At 34.5% G+C, this 24,498-nt stretch overlaps 1 protein-coding gene and 2 long non-coding RNA genes across 33 annotated transcripts; all 3 read left to right on the top strand.

Annotated features, from left to right (window-relative positions):
- The first annotated feature begins 2,889 nt into the window (after window positions 1–2,889).
- Window positions 2,890–12,280, top strand: LOC113301427. Of its 31 annotated transcripts, none has more exons than XR_003336311.1 (13): window positions 2,897–3,284; window positions 3,527–3,593; window positions 4,283–4,476; window positions 4,556–5,831; window positions 6,079–6,346; window positions 6,688–7,007; window positions 7,660–7,722; window positions 7,957–8,044; window positions 8,157–8,268; window positions 8,495–8,563; window positions 8,735–8,815; window positions 11,440–11,496; window positions 12,164–12,280. It is a non-coding gene; the product is annotated as an uncharacterized LOC113301427 (long non-coding RNA). The 31 variants fall into 31 exon arrangements; XR_003336292.1 differs by lacking the exons at window positions 11,440–11,496; window positions 12,164–12,280 and adding exons at window positions 3,858–3,929; window positions 4,073–4,132 and having other exon boundaries at window positions 8,735–9,265; XR_003336299.1 differs by lacking the exons at window positions 11,440–11,496; window positions 12,164–12,280 and having other exon boundaries at window positions 2,890–3,016; window positions 3,220–3,284; window positions 3,531–3,593; window positions 8,735–9,265.
- A 1,066-nt stretch (window positions 12,281–13,346) lies between these two features.
- On the top strand, window positions 13,347–17,532 carry LOC113301429. Its single transcript, XR_003336313.1, has 4 exons — window positions 13,347–13,486; window positions 14,327–15,354; window positions 15,451–15,940; window positions 17,304–17,532. It is a non-coding gene; the product is annotated as an uncharacterized LOC113301429 (long non-coding RNA).
- A 1,345-nt stretch (window positions 17,533–18,877) lies between these two features.
- On the top strand, window positions 18,878–20,118 carry LOC113305639. Its single transcript, XM_026554654.1, has 3 exons — window positions 18,878–19,422; window positions 19,584–19,833; window positions 19,927–20,118. Exons 1-3 carry the CDS (start codon window positions 18,878–18,880, stop codon window positions 20,116–20,118), a joined length of 987 nt encoding a protein of 328 aa, XP_026410439.1.
- Window positions 20,119–24,498: the final 4,380 nt, after the last annotated feature.

The raw sequence follows: 24,498 nt of genomic DNA, 5'->3' as shown, positions 1-24,498 counted from the left end.
TGCTTCTACCGTATGTGTAATAAAGAAACAATGGAAAAGTCAGTTGAGTTCTCATCTTAATGAAAATGGTTCGTTTTTTGGACTCAGACAAACCCACCATGGGTCATTTGTTCCATGCACTTGCTACATGTGTGGAAACTATACAAATGAGTTTGGGATCAAATCGAAATGCTTCTACCGTATGTGTAATTTGATAGTCATGTCTATATTCCTTAAGTAGGTGTTTTAAAATGTTCTTTACTATGATATTTCAAAAGTATCATTGATCAACGTAATGCTATCGAGAGCATGTTTGTGGAAAGGAATTTTTGAAATCGGTAGAGGCAAAAACTAAACTAGCTAGAGATGTGAAGAATATTATTTCAAATGAGATGTTCTGGTTGACGTGTCAAAATGCGTGCATAATGGTTGGTCCTTTATTGAAAATGGTTCGTTTTTTGGACTCAGACAAACCCACCATGGGTCATTTGTTCCATGCACTTGCTACATGTGTGGAAACTATACAAATGAGTTTGGGATCAAATCGAAATGCTTCTACCGTATGTGTAATAATGAAACAATGGAAAAGTCAGTTGAGTTCTCATCTTCATGCTGCAGCGTATTTTCTCAATCCTTATTACATCTTTAACCCAACAACCAATCTCATCAATAACGAAATTTCTGAACCCCAAATTTGTCTTATTGAAGTAATACCAAAAAAGGTTAGTGGCCCGCAAGAACAAGCGAAATGCATGCTAGAGGTACAAAATTACTAATATTATCTCCAAATATGTTTAATTAAGTAATTTGAATTTTTAGTACCAATTGTACTTTTCTTTGTAGGAGGGAAGCATGCGAATGATGCAAGGTCAATTTGCATCACCATCAGCACGTATTGCGGCTCAACACGGTGATCCTGTAAGTTGGTGGTTATCTTATGGTGCTGAGTATCCATCCCTCCAGAAGATTGCAGTAAAGATATTAAGTCAAACAAATACATCATCTGGATAAGTGAGGAATTGTAGTGTGTTTGAAAGAATCCACTCCAAAATACACAATCGTTTACTTTCATCGAGAATACATGATCTGGTGTATGTTCAGTACAATTTGAAGTTGGAGCAACATAAAATTAAAGGTAAAGCAAGGCCACATAACATTGATATTCACGACGATCATAGTCTACTGAGGGATGATAATATGCTTGAATGGATAGCGGGGGAAGACGAAACACCGGTTTTATTACTTCAAGAAGAAGAATTGTTAAATATGCTGGAAGAGGAAGCCGTTAATAATCCAGAGCCTGTCCCTCTACCACACAACTGGCATGATCCTGAAGTTGAAATCTCATACGAAAGGTTACTGGTGAGTGACTTTGTTTATGACTTTGGTAATCTTTCATTCGGAGATAATACACAAGGTTATGAGAATGTGAATCATACATATGATTTTCACTACACTACCAATCGCTCTAACCAGGGTGTCCAATATATGAACGAATGATATAATTCTAATATTGATAACAATATATAATGAAGTAGGTAACAATGATGATAATAATGGAGGCTATTATGGTTATGATATTTATACAAACGAAGACAAACAGTATCCCCCGACGATGACTATAATGAGGAAAGGAACCGTCGAGAAAATGAAAATATATGAATAGATCGAAGAAGGGTGGTGGTCGTAATTGGTTCCCGTAACTATTTAAATGATGAACACTAGTTTAATAATATTATGTTTTTTAAATTTGAAGTTTTTAATCATGTAGTTTACTTTCTCTGTATTATTTTAAAGTTTTAATTCTAAGTTTTAATCCTTCAATCCAGAGAAATAAAAAAAACTCAAAAAAAAATGGTAAAAAAGTTATTTGCATGATTATAATGTGCGTGATAACGGGAAAACAGTTCTAAAAAACGCACGTTAAAATGTTATTTAGAAGAAAAAAACATTCAAACTAATTTTAGAAAAACGGTTATAACGTGTGTGAAAACTGAAAACGGCCCTAAAAACTAGCGTTATTTCCTATTTATCGGCATTATAAAGACACGGGGTTCGGGGACCCTCGCGATGATGGTATATGGGTGTGACCGTTTTAACGGCCATTTTTCAGTAAAAACGGGTGTTTTTCAAACCTTGTTCAAAAGTAAAGTTTATTTAAAAAAAAATCTAAACAACATAAAGCATGGTGAGCAAAGTTCACATTCTTACATGGATAATCTATATAGACGACAAAAAATATAAAATTATTTACATACATATTCCATCATCAATCATTTACAAATCCTTAACAATAAAATGTATGAGGAAGGATCCCTTTACACTATTTCACATTGGACGTCATTTTTATGAATAAAAACCAAACCGTAACGTATTTGAAGTTCATATTTTGAGGATATGCTTCTCTTACCAAGTTCTACATGCCTACCAAAAATGAGCACATTCCGAAATATAAACCTCACAATCTACGGGTCTTAATTTCGACGGCCAGAAATCCGTTGATTTTTAACTGCTCATTTTGAAAGTAGTAGATGGTGGTGTTATACGTCTTGGAATGTGCTCATTTTTGGTAGACATATAAAACTTGGTAAGAGGAACATATCCTCAAAATATAAGCTTCAAATCCGTTATGATTTGGTTTTTATTCATAAAAATGACGTCTAACGTGTGAGATAGTGTGATAATAAAAGTGTGAGGGGATCCCTCCTTGATGCCTTAAAATCATTAAATATTGTTATAAAAAGGTACGAGGTTTGTCTCCATGATAGCTAAGGCTATCGGACGGACGTCGTTTGAGGAGGACCCATATCCGACGGTCGGGTGCTCCGGATGGTGTTTTTCAATGGACGGCTGGGAAACTTACGGCTTTGTCAAGCGGGTCGATGTGGTGAACGAATTTCGGGATGGTACTCAAGATTTATCCAGCACCCTCTTTTCTCTCTTTCGTCTCTCTGAATGGCTTTTTTGTCTGTTTATCGCCTTCCCCTCGACGATGGTAACACCTACGGATCAAACATATAATTATTTTTAGGGAAAGGTGATGTAGTGCTTCAAAGATGTCCGAGTCTCGAAATAATTGTAGCAACAAACCTTTCTCAGAAAATAATCAAGAGAAGCATATATGATTGTATCAGAACCGTATTTTTCAATTTCTCATATGATATCTAGGGTTTTTGATTCGTTGTTATTTCGATTTGTGGATTTCCTCCGGATCTGATAGAATTCGTGTATTTGGTTTAGGCAAAATTAGTGTATTTTCGAAATTGGGGTTCTGTGGGATTAGCAAACTTTTGGATCCTGTAGAGGTAACTCTCTCTCTCTCTCTGATGAATTAGTGATGCTCCAGATTTTATTTTATCCCCTTTTTCTATGTATATCGACTTCCAATTGATATTGAGTAATGCATCTATCAATTAGGGTTCAAATTATTTTTTATGTGTTAAAAAAATAATTTGTTGTCTGCAGTCCAAAGCTGTTTGTATATTACTGTTCTCCATTCATTTTGAGAAGTTTTTAATACTCATACCATATAGTTTTGTGTTTCAAGGAAGACCTAATCGGTAGATGTGATCTGGCAATCGGAACTGTGAAAATACATGTAACGAGTTGTGTAGGTGAGTTTTCCCAATATGGGTGCTTTTATTACAACAATTTAACAGTATGCTAAGGAATACTAATTAGGGGTTGCTCCGCGGAAATATTAAGACTAATCTCAACAATTACTTTTATTTTTATTTTTTTATATCAAACAATTACTTCATACACTAGCATTATTCAGAGACGTTTGCCTGTAGTGCAAATCTTATCCCTTCATGGTTTTGCTAAAAAAAAATCCTCTAATATACCCTTCTTTGTTTTGTCGGCACATCTCTTGCTAGCTGACTCCGCACAACTATAAATTTTCTGACCACCTAATTGTAAAATGGATGGGGTAGCCTAAGTTTTCCAAGGTAGTCTCTTACTAATTTCACATCCCAGTGTTCAACGTTTTGGCATTTTTAGCATACTTGAAATTTCTATGACTTAAAAGATACTTTAAATTGGTGTATGCAGAGGTTATATTAATGCTAACTTTGAATCCGTGTATTTGCAGTTTATCTTGGTTCAGTAACAATATTTTGAAACAATATGGCAACCAACGTAACCAGCAATAGTATGATTAATTTTGTTTACCTTCAAACTGCTTTAATTCATATCGTCTTATTGCTCTTTGGTTGAACACGCAAATTGTGGTGAATATATTACAGAATTTATAGTCTTATTTCTTTTAGGTTTCTTGAATTTATTCTCCTTTGGTTTGCAGGCATAACAAAAGTTGACATGGTTATTAGCTTAAACACTCAGCTTACTCGAAGGCTCCATCGACACCATGAATATTCCTCTTTAGGGTCCAATCAGTTAACTCACCGGTGCACACATGAACAACACTAACATGCTGAAAATGATAATCAATAGCCGCCGTCACCATCACTACCGCCAGACCCGTTTTAGTGAAATGTAAGTAAACCCGTAATTTCTCATTTTATTAATTCCCTGATGAAGCTTCTAAACTAACATTGGTTATCATTTTCGACAGACTCGATGGAGCAGTTTCAAAGCTCTATCTTCTTACGAGCAACAACAGGTTGCTGCTCTTACCCTTCTATGTCTGAGAAAGCTAAGGATGGTGAATATTTACTCCTCTGTAAAGCCAATATGCACTTCAAAATCGAGGAGGAGACATACCTTAGACTGGAGAATTTCAATCTCATTCATTCTAATTGGGAAACTGAATTTATCTAGCCAGGTATTTTCTTCTCTTTCATCTTCAGATTTCAGTGGATTTAGAGTTAAATTAGTTTTTACCAAAGTCGGTTTTTAATCAACACAAATGACACTCCAGAGAGATTTTGGGTGTGTACAGTTTAATGGTTTTCCATACCTGTATATGTTTAGTGTTGTTCAGGATCAAAAAGTACTTTAAATAGTGTAATAAGTCGTGAAATGATGTCTCTTCAAATTGGATCTTTTAGCTTCCCTCGCTTTGGGTTTAATGTCTTTCTACTATTCAAGTGGTCTTTATTGATGAAGTTAGTTTCGTCTCTGTGAAACATTGCACAGTTTTCGGTAATGAGCAAATTCTCTGTTCATTCATGTAAATCATGTCATAGATTTATCTGGCGTGGATTTTTTTTTTATCTGCCTTCAAAAAATGGTGTTGTTTTAGCCCCTTCATGCGAGCTCTACTATTTGTATGCAAATCCATTACTCTTTTTCAAAATTTATGCTTTTCGATTTGCTCACATACTCAAACTTAATTTACACTTTAAATACCATTAGGTACTAGAAAATTTGTCGTAAGGGAGAAGATGGTGGTGATTACATAGCCCTGTATCTGTACTGACATAGATGTAGCTGCGTTCTTGCCTTACGTGAAGGAAATTGACCTTAATTAATCAAAAACTATCAATAGATGAAAAATAGTAGAAAAATCACTGTCACTGTTATATCTGAATCGAGGTACTGATCTAGGTTTTGGGTGAATCATTATGTCATTTCTCTTTCTTTGAACCTGATATTGTAGGCATTGGCAGTAATTCTATCTGCAAGCTACTGATCTAGCCTATATACGTGTTATTATTTTGTAATTTTTCGATTCTAATTGATTTACATGTTGATTTAGCAGTACACGAGTTTTATTTGCAGTTATTGGCTGTAACAAACATTATTTATTGCTGAGGTGAAGTAAGTCATAGATTAGGGACTTAACTAGGTTATTAATGTCATACTACAAAGAGTTTAGTAGTGTTTATGCATTTGCATTGGGTTGGTAGCTCAAAAACAGAAATCTGCTCCGAGGGATTCTTACAACGGTGAGATTTCTTGCTTGATCAGTTAAGTTATATTTGCATTTTGGACGTAAAGTGGCTTGATTAGTTGTTGCAAAAACTAAGGGTTTAATTTCAGACATAGTCTGAACCGGTAAATCCATTTAGTTTATTGTATTACACAAACATCAAGCTCACTACACATTGGTGTTGTTGTTCTGGAAGTTTACCCTTGGGGTTCTCTTATTATGCCATTGATTCTGATGATTGTGTTGCTTTTGGGTTACTATAGCAGGTCCGGCAATCCCAGGTTATGTAAGTCATGTAGGTGGAGAGAAATTGCACGTTCTAATGTTCGTGAACAAGATAAATGTTTGGAGTGAAGGAAAAACGTATTTAGAACTATGTGCTGATTCAGAGACTCCGTCTCAGTATCCAAGTAAGGATGACGCCAAAGTGGATGAAAGAGAGATTACAACACTTGAGAAACAAAATGCGGGTGATTCTGCAAAGCAAACAAAGGGAATGTCTTAGGAAGAAAGGCGAGAAATACAATGCAGGTGATTTCATTATCTTCTTCGTATTTCTTGCACGTTTTGTTATAATTTCAATTGTTTAGGGTTACACAGTTAATGAATTGAAAGCTAATCTTGCAAATGAAGTTATTGAATTAGTGAATTGAAAGTTGATTTCGGTTAGTTTATTTTTCTCACTCTAGAAACTTTAGTCAGATAAGTTTCGTTAAGCTTTCTATTGGTATGAATTCGTAGTTATGTAAAGTGTAGTTTATGGAATCCATCCATCATGGGTTTGTAACATGTAATTTTTTTAAATAACACGATTGTTGTTTTTCAAAGAAAAAACAATTGTTGGAAACAATAAGAACTATTGCTACTGCTAGGTATATAATCAATGGATGACATGTGATCAAATGGCCATTGGTTTATCACCAACCTCAAATTTTCAGCACTTCTCTCAACTCATTCCGTGGTTCAAAAGGATATTGTGACATTTTTAATGATGTATCACCAACCTTTTCATAGCGGCGTATGTTCTGATGTACGTATTATTTTGTTTCACCATATAATGTTCATTTCTTTCTTTGAAAGTTATTTTGTCTGCGAGCTTCACGGGTCCCGATCTTTAAACCAAACAAAAGACTTATGAATGCTCTCAGACTTGAGTGCAAACTGGAAAGACACGAACTTTCCTGATATTCAGGTATCCCTCCAAAAACCTATCAAAGATTGAGCGGCAATGTTATGGGTTTTTTTGTTCACTTACACATCTTTTTTAGCATTATTGCCACTTAATTCGCTTGGTCAGTATATGCATCAAGTCACTTGGTCAATAATTGTTTATCAAATGCTTATGTTTAACATGTGTTTATCAAATGCTTATGGTTATTGTTTTACTGGGTTTTGAGAATCGTTGAGCAAAAGTGGGAATCGCAGTTTGATAGTCTAATTACAAACTCTTTTTTCATGGAGTTTTTGTTGTTGACAACATTTTGGGGTTGTCACCTTCATATCCTATAGCATGCTTTCAGTTCAATTGGGTCTAATTTTCGGTAAGGCCCTTTGGGTTACTGTTCTGAATTGAACATGAACCAAGTAGAAGGATATTGAAGGGAGAGTTTCGGATCTGAATGTGGATATTTTTTCTGTTTGTATATTAGCCATTACGAATTTTTGTTGGTTATGAGTGAAACTTTGTCACCTGAACTGCAAAATCAATCATCAAGAACCAAGTCGAGAATTACATTTTGTTGTATTACGGTAGAATTAATTTATGAAATCCCAAACTCATCAATACCATAGAATTAATTTATATTCTAATTTAATACCATCCTCTGTCTCACTTCCTATTGCAGCATGGAAACAAAGACGCAAACAAGTATTTGTCGGGACCAAAGAACTTTATCTTGGCACATCCGGTAAGATGTTGTTTATCAAAATTTGTTAAATCTTTCTTTTATTTGGCATGTTTAAGAGCTTAATTGGTCTTCTTCTTTTTCCTTCGTACATTCATTTTATAATATCTATAAGAACTGCCTTTTTTCTAATTAGTGGTGCTTTTTCTGTGTTCATCACTTCATTATAACAAGATCACTAAGTCAGCAACTAGGTTGATCTAGCGTCTTATGTGTTTTGTGTTTGGTATGTTACAGGCAATGTAGAAACGAAAATGGCTTTAAGAACATTGCAGATAGTAGCTTCCCAATGTGAAGAAACTATTTTTCTATTTCCCCCGTATCTGTGAGAAAGCGCCTTTCTGCTACAGTATTTCTTAATTGTTATTATCCTCCAGGTGTTCATATTTCACATCTATCATGAATGCAATCTCTTTATTTATTTGTTAATTTGCTAGATCTGTAGGATGATTACAAAGAGTATGTGAAGTTCAGAAGGTGGACATCATGGATCACCCACCACCTTTTATAGCTGGATTTAGTGAGGGGTGTGGGTGAACGAAATATGGGGTAGGTACGATTCTTCGTGTAAAATCTAAATTTCTCAATACAGATTTCTCAAACACTCTCTCGCTCTTCGCTCTTTTGCCTCTCTGAGTAATAAATCACTCTGTTCAGATTTCTGTTTGATTTTGAATCTTATTAGTTTTATATGGTTTCATTGTTATTATCTTCATCAGTGTTTGTAGCTTTATCTTTTTTGGTGAACTGATTGTTGAATTATTGGTCCGTTAAGTCTGTAGGTGATGCAATCAAGAAAATATGAGTTGGGGGTTTTCTGGATTTAGCCAACAACAACTTAAAGGTAATTCCGACAGCAACATAAATAGGGCTCTTGATTCTAATTCATCGAACCAACATACTTGAATATTTAGATTGTTAAAAGTTGCTCCTCACATATTAAGCCAGATCAGTATTGCCATGGAAATCTTCTTCCGTGTCTTAACTAGATCAGCGAGATTAACCATATTTGCAGCTCTATTTGTGCAGGACTGCAGATCATACAAAACTGACTGGGGAGTTTCATAGGAAACGGTACTTCATTGACGTTTTTGAGGTATCAGTAGGAAGTTACCCAACTGTAGATATAGTTGGTCTTTGTTATTGTACAGTTGTGCTTAGTCTTGCATTATATATATACTACCATCCACAATTTGGTTTGAGACGAACTGTTTGAATAAATGCATTGAACATTACTGTCTTATTATCCCAAAGTTGGTCTTTGGGTATCAGTAGGAAGTTACCCAACTGTAGATATAGTTGGTCTTTGTTATTGTACAGTTGTGCTTAGTCTTGCATTATATATATACTACCATCCACAATTTGGTTTGAGACAAACTGTTTGAATAAATGCCTTGAACATTACTGTCTTATTATCCCAAAGTTGGTCTTTGGGTATCAGTAGGAAGTTACCCAACTGTAGATATAGTTGGTCTTTGTTATTGTACAGTTGTGCTTAGTCTTGCATTATATATATACTACCATCCACAATTTGGTTTGAGACAAACTGTTTGAATAAATGCCTTGAACATTACTGTCTTATTATCCCAAAGTTTTTTGTGTTTGTATTTATATTTGGAAAAGATTTGTTGAGATTTGAGGTATATTCAAAGCTTCGACTGACGCTGTTGTTAAGCCAGAGTGGAATCAGAAAGAGGCAACTGCCCCTATCATGGTATACAGGGAATGATTTATAACTTATGAGCTTAAGAACCTTAAAGAATGAGAAAAGGAGTTTTCTGACATACCTATTGTTCCTTCTATTGTTTTCTGAAATTGAGTTAAATGACGGAGATGAAGCTTTGTTGGTCAACATCTTAGGTTAGTTTTTGTTGATATTTTGGATTTTTTCATCAATTTTTAAACCGTATTAATGATTTTTATGTTTATCGAACATACGAGCTAACTAGATAGCGTGACTTGTGAATATTATAACACAAACATGATGAACAATATCTTTCAGTAATGGGTCGCATATAAAAACCACAATGTACATTATTAGTCTCTGCATACAGAAGTTGATTCGCAGTTTTTAATAGCTGGGCTTTGATATACAGTGTTACTACGCGATAATTTTAGTTGTTGGGATGTATTACAACATGCCTTGCCTGTTGCAACTGTGAGAGGAGCGCAAGGTTCATATGTTACTTATCTGATTTTTTCTTCACCAACTGGTAGCAAATTTGATAGTCACTGTATTAATTAGTAAGAAATTTTGAGTCGGTACAGGAAGTACTCCCTTGAGTGAATATATTGAATTAATCGAGCATGTTGGTGGAGCTTTCATGAGCTAAACGGTTAAGAAAGCAAACACCTTCCAGGGATCGGGAATGATCAGGCCTACTGTGGAAATGGCACTTTTTCATTTTTTTTTCTTTTTTGTTATCGATTTAGTTGTACTTTTCTCAGGCACATCTACAACATTAACTCTATGTAGATTATTTACGTGGTATGGTTACCATGTTTTTGTGTTTCAGAATCCAAAATTCTCAGAATTGATGGAAACCCATGCTAATGAAGTTGAGCAAGACGGTGAAGATAGTGCAAGTTATTTGAGCTATTATACCCTATCTGTTTTGCAATATTTTGTTCATTGTTGCGCGTCCATTTCCACACAGTACACTTAGATTTGAGGAATTTAGTTGACTAACTTCTGGTGTATCTTGCACCCAAGCTAGCTTAGTCGATTACAATATCCAGTGTTTAAAATCGCGAAAGCGTAAAGCGATGCGCTCATTTGGTAAAGTGTAAAGCGCTATTAAAAACCGTTAGTAAAGCGCTGCCTCACTAAATATATAAATCAATAAGTATTGATAAATTTATAAAGGATTACATATCATTTCTATTCTTATTCACAGTAAGTAGTGGATGGTGACCATTGACTAATCAACTAGATGACCAAGTCATAAGGGACAGCTGTCACCTGCAGAAAACTACACGTCACTAGTGGCAAGATTTGGTTATAACCACTCATTCACCATATCCACGAGTATATCATATAAAGGGTCTGGCTCTGGCTTATATGCTGAAATGATTCATATTTCTTCTGTATCTTGTTGCATAATCATATGCTCATTTTATCATCTTCCATTTGTGTTTGATGATAAGGAGGAAGGATAACAGACAAAATAGAAGAAGAAAAAACGTTTTAGGGGTTGGAAACATCTTACTGGGCTTGAAAGCCCAAATGTTTTTGTTCACAGTGAAACCAAATACTGATGCGGACGCATCAGGGCGTTTTGGTTATGAAGCGCAAAAAAGCGCGCATCAGTGCGCGCACCAAAACGCTTTTTAAAACACCATCCTCAATGTACGACGCTTACAGCCCTTACTGTTTGTGCAAGCTAAACATTAGATTAGATAATTCTATTCACCCTAACAGTTCCTAGTCATTCTAAATATGTGGAGGGGTGAATTTAGTAGGTTCCAACCATGCATTGAGAGACCCTAAGAATTTTGGGTAGTTTTCATCCAAAACATTCTATAGTGTAATACGTTAGGGCCTATATTTGATGATATTATTGGTCACGGGTGTATAGGTGTGACTATACTGAGAATGGTTTTCATAGATGCGATTAAAAACGCAAGGATAACTGTTTGATTTTTAAGTCGGTGTTAATCTTTTAGGACAACATATTCTTTGCATAAAACGTTCATTGTAAATTATCTTTATTGGACCAGGGGCATGATGAGGTTCTTTGAGAACAATATTTCTCGGGGTGACTTTGTGAAATCCAGGTATGCAATAATAACTATGCATTTGAGCTACCAGTAATAATCCTATCCAAATTTAGTAGATCTATGCATTTGCAGTCAATATGAATAAATTCCAGAGGTGTTAGTACTTTATTTTTTTAATGCGTAGACTTTGGTCTCCATGCAAGCTTTAAGATGTGCTCTCCAAGATATGATTTCAACTAACACCTCCGCATCAATCATAGGATTTAAGTGGCAAGATTACTGTGCAATGGTTTTCAGGTTGGTTATGACTCAATTTTAGATCGTTGATCGTGTGATCTAATTATTAGTTTGGGTTGCTTCATTTAAAGTGTGAGTTTATTTGGTGATTATTGGGGTTAGTATAAGTAGTTTAGGTTAGCGGAAGTAGTTTGGAGAGGAACCTTTGTTGTCAAATCATCGTACGTTGATAAGGTAACTTATATGAGACAATGTTATTGGTGTTCTTTGTTGTGACGCGATAGCATGTCTAATAAACTCACATTCTTTATTTTAGTCATCCGTCTGTTTATTATTTGCAGCAGTCTCATATTATAAGTATCATTCTTCTTTTAAGAGATGAGCTTTTAGATTAGGTGTATTCTGAGAAAGGCACAACATCATGTTTAACAATATTTTTCAGATTTCAGCTTAATCTTTTGACGATTAATGATGCTACAATTATAAGGTTCACACCAGATGATCATGATGATCTAAGTAGATAAGGACTTGGAATCTGGAGCGTTGATCTTCTTCCACAATCCCTTAGTTGATATAATTCCGGTGATAACATAAAATCAGAAATAATTAGCCATCCTTGAACACTTCTATCGGGTAAAGTTACCACGTTATAGAACACCATCTTTTTTTTATTTATTCCTGATTTTATTTTTATTAATTTTTGATTTTGGATTCAATAGGGTTTGTAATTATATATAGTTTCACTGTTAAACTAATTTTGGGTTATTGACTTTTGACTTATATCATTGTGCTTTCATTTTGCAACCGAGGTTTTGATTAAATCTCCATTCTTTTTCGGCTTTGTTGTTTTTTCTGATTTTATTTAGTTATTTTTATGCGGCAGGCTCTTATATAGAAATGGTAATAACCACACCGTTTTTTTTTTTTTTTTTGTAAATTTTACTTTCTCAGTAGGAATTGCAATATTGAACTTACAGGAGCATTCCTTTTTTTCTGACACAGAGCGACTTGGACATGTAGATTCGTAGATTGTTATTTCCAGAAAAAGAGAGATCTAAGGATTCTGCACTCCTGATATAGCAAGTTTTGTCTGAATTATTCAAAGTTAGTGATGATGAAATGGATAAATCCTTGGTCGTATTTCTTTCACGCATTTTCCAGGTACGTTTTGCTAGACGATTTTGTTCACTAAATGCGCTCCATTTATTGTAGTATTGGTAAATTTTTGCATAGACTTTTGTTTTTTTGACTAATAACTGCATTTAGTATCTTCAGTGCCACCATACTGTATTAATGGGATTGTTGTTTAACGAGTTCAGCTTTAAGGATATTGAAACTTAAGGTGTTTAATTATTTTAATTCGATTTACTTCTTTACCTGTAAGCATATGTTCTTGGCTTCTTTCTAATCTTTATCTTTATCAATTTAATAGTTCCAAGACATTTGAAGTGCAACAAGTGTTACACGAGGGTTTGTAGATGGGTAATGTTTACCACAATATGCTCAATCTACTTTGTATTACGTCTTATTATATCCCACTTACTTTGGAAATGACACTTGCTATCTTGGCTCAAATGGAAGAGCACATGGTTTTCAACCATTTATTTGTGGGTTCGACTCTCACAGATGGCATTCTTACTTACGTAGGTTGGCTAGGCTGAAACTTTCCATGCTTCCAATGGCAAAAATGGTGATTCTATTATTTGATGACAAAGTAGGACTCCAACAGAAGATATGGAGTTGGACCAGGGTGTTGGAGAAGCTTTTAAGAAGGAATCTCTCTCATCCTCTCTTGAGGATAAACCTTCAGGTAACTGCTAAGATTGTTTGCAGGGGATATATGAGTAGCTCAAATTTACTTCTGGGATATCCTAGCTTTGTTCATACAGCGTAAAGGTAGTTTTAATTTTTCAGTTGGGGATTTCTTCACTAAAAAAATTAATTTATGGTCTCTTCCTAATTTAATTTGTTGTTGTTAACTTAATTCTCAATTTTCGTCTTTTCTTTCTGAGTTTCTTAGAAAATTACATTGTTAAAAATGTGATTTCTGCTGCAGCAGTCATTAAGGATTTCCTTTACATACACTGTTAGGAAAAGTCCATCACTTCTGGAGGTAAGTCATAAGGATATATTATGGGGTCACCTAGGCTCCTAGGTATGCTAGACGACTACTTAATTAGTTGGGATATCATGTAGCTCTTAACCAGCACCCGAAGGTGCCAGTATCGAATTAATGAAAAATGACAAGTTACCGGCTTGATACTAGTTTTGGGGAAAGCGATGGGATATAAATGATATATCCGATGGGAACTCCATGAGAAATTATTTACAAATCCATATAAGAAACTAAAGGACTATTCAATCAAGGTTTGAAAAATGAGAGGAAGCATAAGGTCAAGCGATAGGTTGAGCGATTAGTCAACCCAAGTCAACCTTGAATTCTCTTCCTTTTCTCTGGTCGATCTTGTTTTTTTTACCTTTATGTCTGTTGATTTTGGTTTTATCTGCATCGATCTTTGTTAGATTCATATTCAATTGCTTCTTTAATTGTGTTTATTTTTACCTTTTATTGTCCTAATTTTCTTTTCTTCTTTTCCTCTCTTATGTGTCAATTTCTGGGTTCTGATTGATTTCTTTCTCTTCATGGCAGCTTAATTTTAATCTCTTCCTGTTGCCACGCATTGATGTTGCAACAATGTCCCATCACATCATTGGGTTTCTATTCAGTTGGCAGTTTCAAAGTTGTCTTTCTATGGCAGTGGTGCTTATGTTATTGATCTTTATCCTTTTTCTCAACATTATCATGATCTGGGTTCATAGTATTGGTTCTTTACTTCATCTTATCTGATTCCTGAAGCATGAAGTTATCTATTGCTCAACAGATGCTTTGATTTCTCAACTTTTTTATCAGTATCTTCACTTTCTTAATTATTTCATTCATACTTATCTTTCTTATACTTTGACACCTATTTCTGATTTCATCTATAAAAACCTTTCTATCACATCTTTTCTTCAATACCCTTTTCTGTTCTTCTTTATTTTTTTCTTTGCTCCTTTAATGGCTAGACCTAATATGCACAATATTACTCAGCAAATGGAGGATACTTCTATAAGTGAAGAACCTATTAGAAGAGGGTTTTTGCTCATTCTAATACTGCTATATTTACTGGAATCAGAGAATGGAGATTTAGTTTAGCTGGTAAACTTTATGCTCCTGGTATTATGATTTGGCGGGATGCTGACAGAGCTGCAAGATTTATTTGGCCTCATCTTCGTCGACATAATCAATGGTGTGTTCAGGTACGCAGTCTAGAACCAAATATATTTGTAATCAAGTTTCAAGATTCAGATGACAAAGATGCAATTCTATTTGGTGGAGGATGGAACTTTGATGGTCATCTGATTGTCTTAAAGGATTGGAATCCAACTATGGATTATCACTTGTTAGATTTTTCTGTTTCCCCTTACTGGCTTGAGTACAAATACCTTTTACTTGAGTTTACATATGCTGACATTTTGAGAATGTTTGGTAGCATAGTTGGGGATGTTAGAGTTGTTGAACCTGATGGAATAAATCCTCCAACTTCTTCTAAATATAGAGCCTTAGTTCTTATCAGTGTTAACACTCCTTTAATAACTGGTATTACAACTGCAAGTGCTGCTGGTGTTACTAGATGGGTAGGTTTTTTTTTATGAGAAACAATCTTATCACCTTTGCCCTGAGTGTAAAGTTGGTACTCATGAAAATAATGACTGTGCTGATATGACCAACAGAAGACATGAGATGGAAGAAATTGTTCGTGGTTTTGGTTTTGCGGAACCCATATTACCTCCTCAGAGAAACCCCCAGCAAGGAGCTCATCTTTTCTTACAGCATGGCTCTCAGCGTAGGTCCAGGTTAAGACAACCCGCATCTCAAGAACAACCTCGACCTTTTGATGGTATGCATATTTCTCTATTCTCGGCTACTGACTCATAAGCAGAATCTTCCTCTTCTCATCATCAACAATCTCATCAGTCTTCTACTTTGTTTAGTGATGGTGCAAGTACTAGCGGAACTAAAAAAAGATATCAGCGAGTTCCTACTTTGGTTATTACCAATGAGCCTAATATCTATGATGATGCCACAAATAATGTCACTACTAATATGGAATAAATTGCCTCTGTTCAAGATGATAACTCTGCAAATTCTCATGATTCTGTATGGGACATTGCTGCGGCTATTGCTTTCAATGCTCAAAACCACACTGATGCATGGCAACAGGTTTTGTTCTCAACTTTTCATCTGTTGTTTTTTATTATTTTAAATCTCTTACTTTTTTTTCCATATTTTCTTTTGTTTTTATCTAGTTTTACTCATATGAAGATATTTTCTTGCAATTGTCAAGGTATAGGAAAACCTCCAACTAGAGATTATCTTAGATTCTTCTTGACTCAATATGACCCTGATATTTTCTTCATTTCAGAAACCAAGGCTCAAAATAATAATATGAAACTTTATCTTAGTCATACTCATTATCCACACTTTTGGTTTGCTCCCTCTATAGGTTTATCTGGTGGAATTGCACTTGCTTGGAAAACTGGTGTAGATTTAGAACTTATGCACACAACTTCTGACACCATTCATGCCATCATTCATACTCATGATAATATGCCTGATATTATTCTTATTTATATGTATGGAGCTCACAGTATAGATGATAACAATGCTCAATGGAATTATATGATTGATATGCATACTCAAGTTGATATCCCTTGGGTTGTGCTGGGTGATCTTAACTTTACAATGCATGATTCAGAAACTCATAGTATTAATCCTTCTCATCCTCATCATGCTAGACACGTTAGGATTTTTTTTAATCAATTGGGACTCATTGATCTAGATTTTAATGGTTCCAATACCACTTGGTCAAATCATAGGGCTGGTGATGATCATATTTCTGTTAGACTAGACAGGGCATTAGTGAACAACCTTTGGATCAACCATTACACTCAAGCTCATTTAGAACACTTAGTTCCCATTGCTTCTGATCATAGTCCAATCCTTTTACATACTTTTCCTCATCATAGGAAGCATTCTCCATTTAAGATTTATAGATGTTGGTTTCAATTCAGCTCTTGCACCGATACCATTAATAGAAGTTGGCAACATCAATTTCTTGGCTCGCCTTCTTACCAATTTTCTAGCAAGCTTAAATTTACAAGATCAGAACTTCAAAATTGGAAAAGGATTTCCTTTGGTAACATAGAAACTCAGCTGCACAATTTTCCGACTCAACTTCAACTATGTTATAACAACAACATGCTTCCAACTCACCCCGAGGTTCAACAGTTAACTTCCTCTTTACATAAGTGGCTTTCAATTCAGAAAGATTACTTCATGCAACAAGTTGGTGATAAATATCTTGATGCTGATAGGAACACTTCTTATTTCCACTCTAAGGCAAATTTTAATAAAAAGAGATCACATATTCATGTTATTAAAGGCCCTCTTGGTATCTGGTTTGATTCTAGGAGTGAAATTGAAGATATATTACTAACCCATTTTAATTCTATCACTTCTACATCTCATCCACCTGTTAGTAATGATATTCTTCATCTTTTCACTCCTTGTATTTCTGAGGCAGATAATACCAGTCTTATTCGCTTACCTGATGCACAAGAAATCAAAGAAGTTGTTTTCCAGATCAGACCTTGGGCTTCGCCGGACAATGATGGTTTTCAGGCTGCTTTCTACCAACAATGCTTGAGTACTATTAGCTCTGAGGCAATTTCTATGGTTCAACATTTCTTTAACCATAAACATATGCTTAAAGCTATCAATCATACCTACCAAGTTTTGATTCCTAAAATACCTCACCCTCAAGTCCCAGTTGATTATCGTCCTATCAGTCTTTGTAATGTTAGCTATACAATTATTTCAAAGATTCTAGCTAACCGTTTGAAAACTTTTTTGTCAAAAATTATTTCCCCTACTCAGACAACATATGTTTCAGGTAGAAATATCCAAAACAACATTATCATTGCACATGAACTGATTCACAAAATGAAAACTAAAAGGATTAAGAATACTTTAGTTGGTATGAAATTAGATATGTCGAAAGCTTTTGACAGGGTAGAATGGTCTTTTTTGCTTTCTATCCTTCAAAAACTTGGTTTTCACACAGATTGGATTGATATGATTTAACATTGCATTTTTACTACAAATATATCTTTGCTTAACAATGGATCTCCAAGTTCTTCTTTTTCGCCAACTCGGGGTTTGCGACAAGGGGACCCTTTGTCCCCTTACTTGTTCTTGTTCATAATGGAAGCCTTCTCTAGAATGTTGCAAAACCAAATTAACAATGGTTTTCTTAAAGGAATCAATATTACTAATCACATCCCTTCTATCAATCATTTGTTTTTTGCAGATGATTGCCTGTTATTCTTTCAAGCTACTTCAACTCAGATGAGTCTTCTGCAGGAATTACTTCATTTGTTTGGTCAGGCTTCAGGACAAGTTATCAACATGCATAAATCCACAATTTTTTTTGGTAAGCATACCTCTTATGCTCAGAAATCTTCTATTTCTGGAATTCTTGGTATGAAACAGCTTGGTCTTGGAGAAAAATACTTAGGTATTCCGCTGTTAATGCATAGATCAAGACAAAAGAACTGTCAAGGGATTCTAGATAATATGAATAACATATTGCAGGGCTGGGAAAGTAAGCTTGTTAATCAGTCTGGGAAGACGACTCAGATTAGTGCTGTGTTGAGCACAATGGGTATGTACCAGATGCAAGTTTTTAAACTTCCTGATTCAACAATTCAGCAAATGGACATGATTCAACGTCAGTATTGGTGGAGTAATTATACTTCTCGTCCTTATCGTCCTTTGATTTCTTGGAGTAAAGTAAGTTTACCTAAGAGACTTGGTGGTTTAGGCCTTAAGCAATTAAATCACTACAATTTAGCTTTTCTAGCTAAACTTGCTTGGCAATTACTTCATAATCAAGATGCACTTTGGGCTAAAGTTTTGAAGGGTAGTTATTTTCCTTATCATGATCTGCGTTTTCATCCGTCACCAAATAATGATCATTCTAGCTGGATATTGCAGGGTATTAGTCAAGGAATTAACATTATTCTTAAATATGCAAAATGGCAGGTTGGGAGTGGAAATCAGATAAACATTTGGACTTGAAATTGGATTCCTTCAATGATGACACCTTTACAAGACTGGAATGAACTTCATCTTAGTGACTATCAATGGGTGGATCAACTGATTGACTCCAATACAACACAATGGAATATACCCCTTCTTCGACAACTTTTTACCCCAAATCAGGTGAATTCTATCCTTACTATCCCTCTTCAGTTAGATCAACCTGATAAACTCATTTGGCCTTTCACGACCTCTGGAATATTCACCACTTCATCTGCCTATAAACTACTTTGTGAACAACATCTTACCACCGACTCATCCCTTGGTTTATCCCCTCAATTTTGGTTAAGATTATGGAAGTTTAAAATTCCTTATAAGCTTCAAATGTTTATGTGGAAATGTCTTCACAATGTTGTCCCTGTTAAAGCAAGAATTTTTCATCATGCTGACCCTGACATAAGATACTGCGTTCTCTGCAATACTCAACAACTTGAAGATGTAAATCATCTTTTTATTCACTGCCCTTTGCTTAAACTGTTTGGAGATATTTCTTTCCTCAGCATTCTGCTTCAATTCTGCAGCAGTCAGCTGTTCTTTCCTGGGTTCATACTTGGCAGAGAAAGGATTCTCAACTGAATATTTTTACCTCTTCTAATTCCATTCATGTCATCTTATGCATTATTCATAACACCTGTAAACTTAGATGTAGGGTTATATTCAGTAATATTACTCCTAATCATAACATTGTCATTCATCATGTCAGGTCTTACATTGCATATCATCACATTAGCACCACATATGACACTTCTATGAGTACTATTATCTTGAGAAACCTAAATATGACTTGGAAACCTCCTCCACCAGGTTTTTTGAAAATAAATGTTGATGCTTCCTTTAATAGTAACACTCTTTTGGCTGGTATTGGGATTATAATAAGAGATTCTGCAGGACTCTACGTGGGTGGAAAAAGATATTTGAAAAGAGCTCAGAATATACATCAGGCTGAAGCCTGGGTTATGTTAGAAGTTATGCAGTTAACTACTATCCATAGTTGGTCTTAGGTTGTCTTTGAAACTGATAATCTTAGTATCAATTCTTATCTTCAGCATCATTCTCCTCTTCCTCCTTGGCAAACAGTTCCTCTACTTCGACAATGTGTAAACATATGTAATATTAACTTAGCTTGGTCGTGTGTTTTTGTTTATGGAAACTGTAATAAAGTAGCTGATGCTTTAGCAAAAGCTACTCGCAAATCCAACTTATGTGGGTATGGTGGTCTTATCCGCCTTACATGTTAATTCCTCACATTGCTCGCGATGTAAATTTGATTCAGATGTATTATAAGTTTCTCTTGTTAAAAAAAAACCCTAGAGTACTATTCATGATTTCATATTGTATTATACATACATAAAGGCTTTTTAAATGTAGAATCATGAAATTATTTGCAAGAAATAATTTCTCATCGATCATCTGATATAAAGTAATTTCTCATGGGTTACTATCTTAACCCTCACCGTAGGTTATTAGCTCAAAATAAGCTGTTTGTTCATATCTTCTTTATCTACCAATATTTTATGTCAGTGAACAACTCAATATGTAGGGGCTTCTAGCGACCATCATAAGGATTTATCTCCTCCATGATTAAAAAAAAAACACGAATCAAGACATATCAAGTATCATATACTCAATTTTTAGGCATTGAATTCTTTAGACAGTTTCACACGATGAGTTTATGTAATATCATGAATTGTCAAAACCCTAAAAAATTCCAATTATAATGGTGTCAAGTAATGTAACTGACCGTAATTTCCTTTTAAAGGAAGTGATGGTGGATACGTAAATGGTGAAAGGATTTCTACTGTATGAATCTCAATATTTATTTATACGGTGTTTCCAACCTTATAAAATATTCCTGGAAAATATAAGTATGTTGCTGCACCTCCATTATTGTGTACACTTATCTGTCTTATATGTTTTCTTTTCTTCCCTCAATGGTGGTAGATGAAGGAAATGTTATCTGTTGAAGATCAATATTTAGTCTTCTTAAAATCACCCTTCTAGGTTTTTTAATATCAGGTTTGTGGTGTCAGCATATTTACATTCGATCATGTGTCCTTTAAGTATGTGGTTTCTTTGCTATATTTTTTGTTCATTCTATTTGGAGCAATTGTATTCACTTTATTTTCCTTGATACCACACTTCTAATGGTGCATGGTGGGAGAAACATGGAAGACTAATCATCTCAAAGGAAGAAACATCTTTGGTGAAAAGGGTAGATTACTTGAGAACATGAGCCAACTTAATGTACAATAATCCATTGAATTTCTTTAGATTACTCCACCATCTCATAAAAATTTTAACAACCTATCTGGCATAACGAATGATCATGCTAAATAATCTGCTGCAACACGATTGCATTGGTTGAGTGGATCAATTTAGTCTGGAGGATCAGTACAGGGAGAAAAGTACGATTGTGGGGAAAGCGTCTCTCCATCAAGTGTATGAAAAGTCATGGGATTGGTGTTGTATCTCTGTACCGTAGTGTTTTCATCAAGTACTTGCCATTAACCTTAAAATACTTTGTTTTCCGCTGAGTTAGAATCAAGGTGTTTCCTTTGTTTTCCACTGAACTAGAATCGAGGAGTTTCTTCTGTTCAACTGCTCGGAAAATTTGTAAGCAATCAAATTGGTTACATATACTTAATTAAATGATTAGAAAAACAAGTAACAATGTATTAGAATCTTATCTGCTAAAAAATACTGTATACCAAATTGAGCAGGCTGATACCATTTTTTTTTATCCAAATTGATGCTTTAGTATCACGTTGTTGTACATTTCTTTTGTTAAGTAAAAGACTAACATACTGTACTTTCAAAGTAAGTTACTAGCAATTTAATCTTTCGTGGAGTTGACCTAATTTGAGCACTTCTGTTCTGTATCATTCTCTAAATATATTGAAATATGTTTGGTAGAGAAAAAATACATCTCATTTGTTGCTATATCATTGTTATCATCATTACATTCTAAAGTAAACTAAGTTGCTTATTAAATAGTCTTCCTTTTTTCACTGGGATCACCCGGTTGTGGCGTGCCGGTCATTGTGACTCTGTTGTCCCCGGATCTGAGCCAGTGTAAATTTATGTCGTGGTTTCAGCCGTAAAAAAAATGGTACTACTTTTTTTTTCTGGGCACTTGCTTCTTCTTGAATTCATTGACTCATACCTCCAGATTGATCAATACTCTAGATGCATTGGTAGTTGCCAATGCAAGTGCACCTGTTGCAAGGTATAATGGTTTGCTAGGTAAGAAAAAGATATAATTGTCGGCATATGTATTGGTTAATTAGAAAAGGACCACTAACCTCGAAACTCGTTTACAAACGTTCCAATAATGATAACAATTATTGGAGTATTAATAAAATTAAATCAAGTAATTGATTTATTTTTGCTGGAAATGAGTGCCTAAATGCAGACTGATTCGATTAGTACTAATATTATTAGGTGTTTACTAATGTTATAAAATTATGAGTACCCTGGAATGAGAAATAAATAAATTATGTAAACTGATGCCACCAGGGGAGGTTGAGCCGGGGCCTTACCTAGTGTATTATAAAAAAGAATGTTAACAAAGATTATGAAATAATTGTCGGTAGGAGGGGATGGATAAATTCATGGAGAAATGATTTGTACGCGTAGACTCTTTTATTTGTGTGTGTTAGTTGTTTGGATTGTTTTATATTGGGTATAAAAAAAAAATCAAAGAGATTGCATTTAGGATATATCAAAAATCATATGGGTGGTACCAAGGATAAATGGGGATATGAATTAATGTGGATGGGAAATAGAAAAAGTGTGTGCGGCAAATAGGGAAAACCTTGTTTTTTAAAACGAAAGTCTTTTATGGTTTCACCTATTTACCCACATACCACCCACACTTTTCTTATTTACCACTCGACATTAATTGTCACACCTTCTTATCCTAGTTACCACCCATATATTTTTCATAATCCTAAATATCACTTCTTGATTTTTTATTTCCACTGAACAACAAAACAACTATAGGAACTAAACAGAAAAATCCTAAATTCTAAAATAATTCTTTTTCACCATATCTCTACCATCGACCACCTTCTTCTACACCATCTCCACCATCACTCATGTTGTTTAATTTTTTTATACGTTACTAGAAATGTGCATCTAAAGAAAGGAGAAAACGTTCTAGAGTGACCTCTTTCGCTTTTTCTTCGCCATAAATAATTTTTTCTATTGATTCAAGTTGGAAAGGATCGATTAGTTGATTCTGAAAGGCCTATAACACGAAAAAAAAATCATAAGCCATCTCAGGTCGTTCACTTTAAAGGGATCAAAAAATACTGTAGTCGTCCAGAAATGATTGTTTGTAGAAACACGTAGTCGTTCAGGCACAACCTATTATTGCTTTACACAGTCATTCTTATTTGGATTATTATAACACCTTGTAGTTGTCCAGAAATCAGTGACTAGTTCAACAAAATTCAAAAGAAGGAAAAAAACGAATCAAACGCCCAATGTTGGTCACTTATTTACCTCCAAATATTGTTTGTCTAGTGTGTTTTCAGTAGAATTGATTTAATCTTTTTGGATGTTGGATTTATGTAAAGTTTGAATATTTTTCCCTAGATTTTCAATAATGGAATCCTCCATAACAATGATTTATGGATTTATCACCGATTAATTCGATTATTTATCGACGAATTTAATTGACATACATAAAGAAGTAATGAGTTTTTGGTGTACTATAATTAAACATAATCCTAATCTAGGGTTAGTAGTTTTTGGTTTAATTGATATTAACGAAGAAGAATACCTAATGAGTATTGTAATAGTTGTGGTCAAGTTTAATTTGATTTTTATAGGTGGTAAATAGGAAAAAATAGAATTGAAAATTAGAATTACTTTAAAGATTGTGAGATAGGCGATAAATAGGAAAAGTGTGGGCGGTAAATAGGTGAAATATTTTTTTTTATTAATAAAGGATAATCCTTTCATTCCGATAACATGGAGACCTGATACAATTAGATGGATCACCAGACCATTCTCTCGTAAGTTTTTCCCTTCAAGCGATTTTAGAGAATATCTGCCACCTTATTATGTTCCAAAGTTCCTTTGCAATATAATAACGTTTTCAAAGTTTACATTGTTGAGAACTACTAATAATCTAATCTAACTAATATAAAGGAAATACCCCCTTTTCAACCGCCCGACGTGAACTTACCATATTACCCTTTTGTATTTTTTGTTTTGCGCCTACTGATGTGTTTTTAAGTTATTGTAGAAAAATGGTAAAAAGAAGTTCGATTCTCAGACTCGTAGAGATTTGATTTTAGACTTAAATTATAAAACTAACTAGCAAATAAAAGAAAGACTGTTACAAAGTTGAGAGATATTGGGACTCAGGATTCCACATGCCAAACTCATATTCTATGGTTCAATTATTAATTCTTAGACAATTATAGCTCCAAAAACAACAACTATTGACTCTGGATCTTTGCCAAGGTAGATTTTATAAAACAATTGTAAATGGTAAGTATGGACCATCAAAGCACTTAAGCTAAGCATGACCCATCAAACTAAATCACAACTAATTAATTTTAAATCATAATTCAAATAATATTAGCGAAAAAGTCATAAAAAGAATT

The sequence above is a fragment of the Papaver somniferum genome, chromosome 8, assembly GCF_003573695.1.
Source record: "Papaver somniferum cultivar HN1 chromosome 8, ASM357369v1, whole genome shotgun sequence".
Lineage (NCBI taxonomy): Eukaryota > Viridiplantae > Streptophyta > Magnoliopsida > Ranunculales > Papaveraceae > Papaver > Papaver somniferum.
This window is presented reverse-complemented; position numbering and strand designations above follow the sequence as displayed.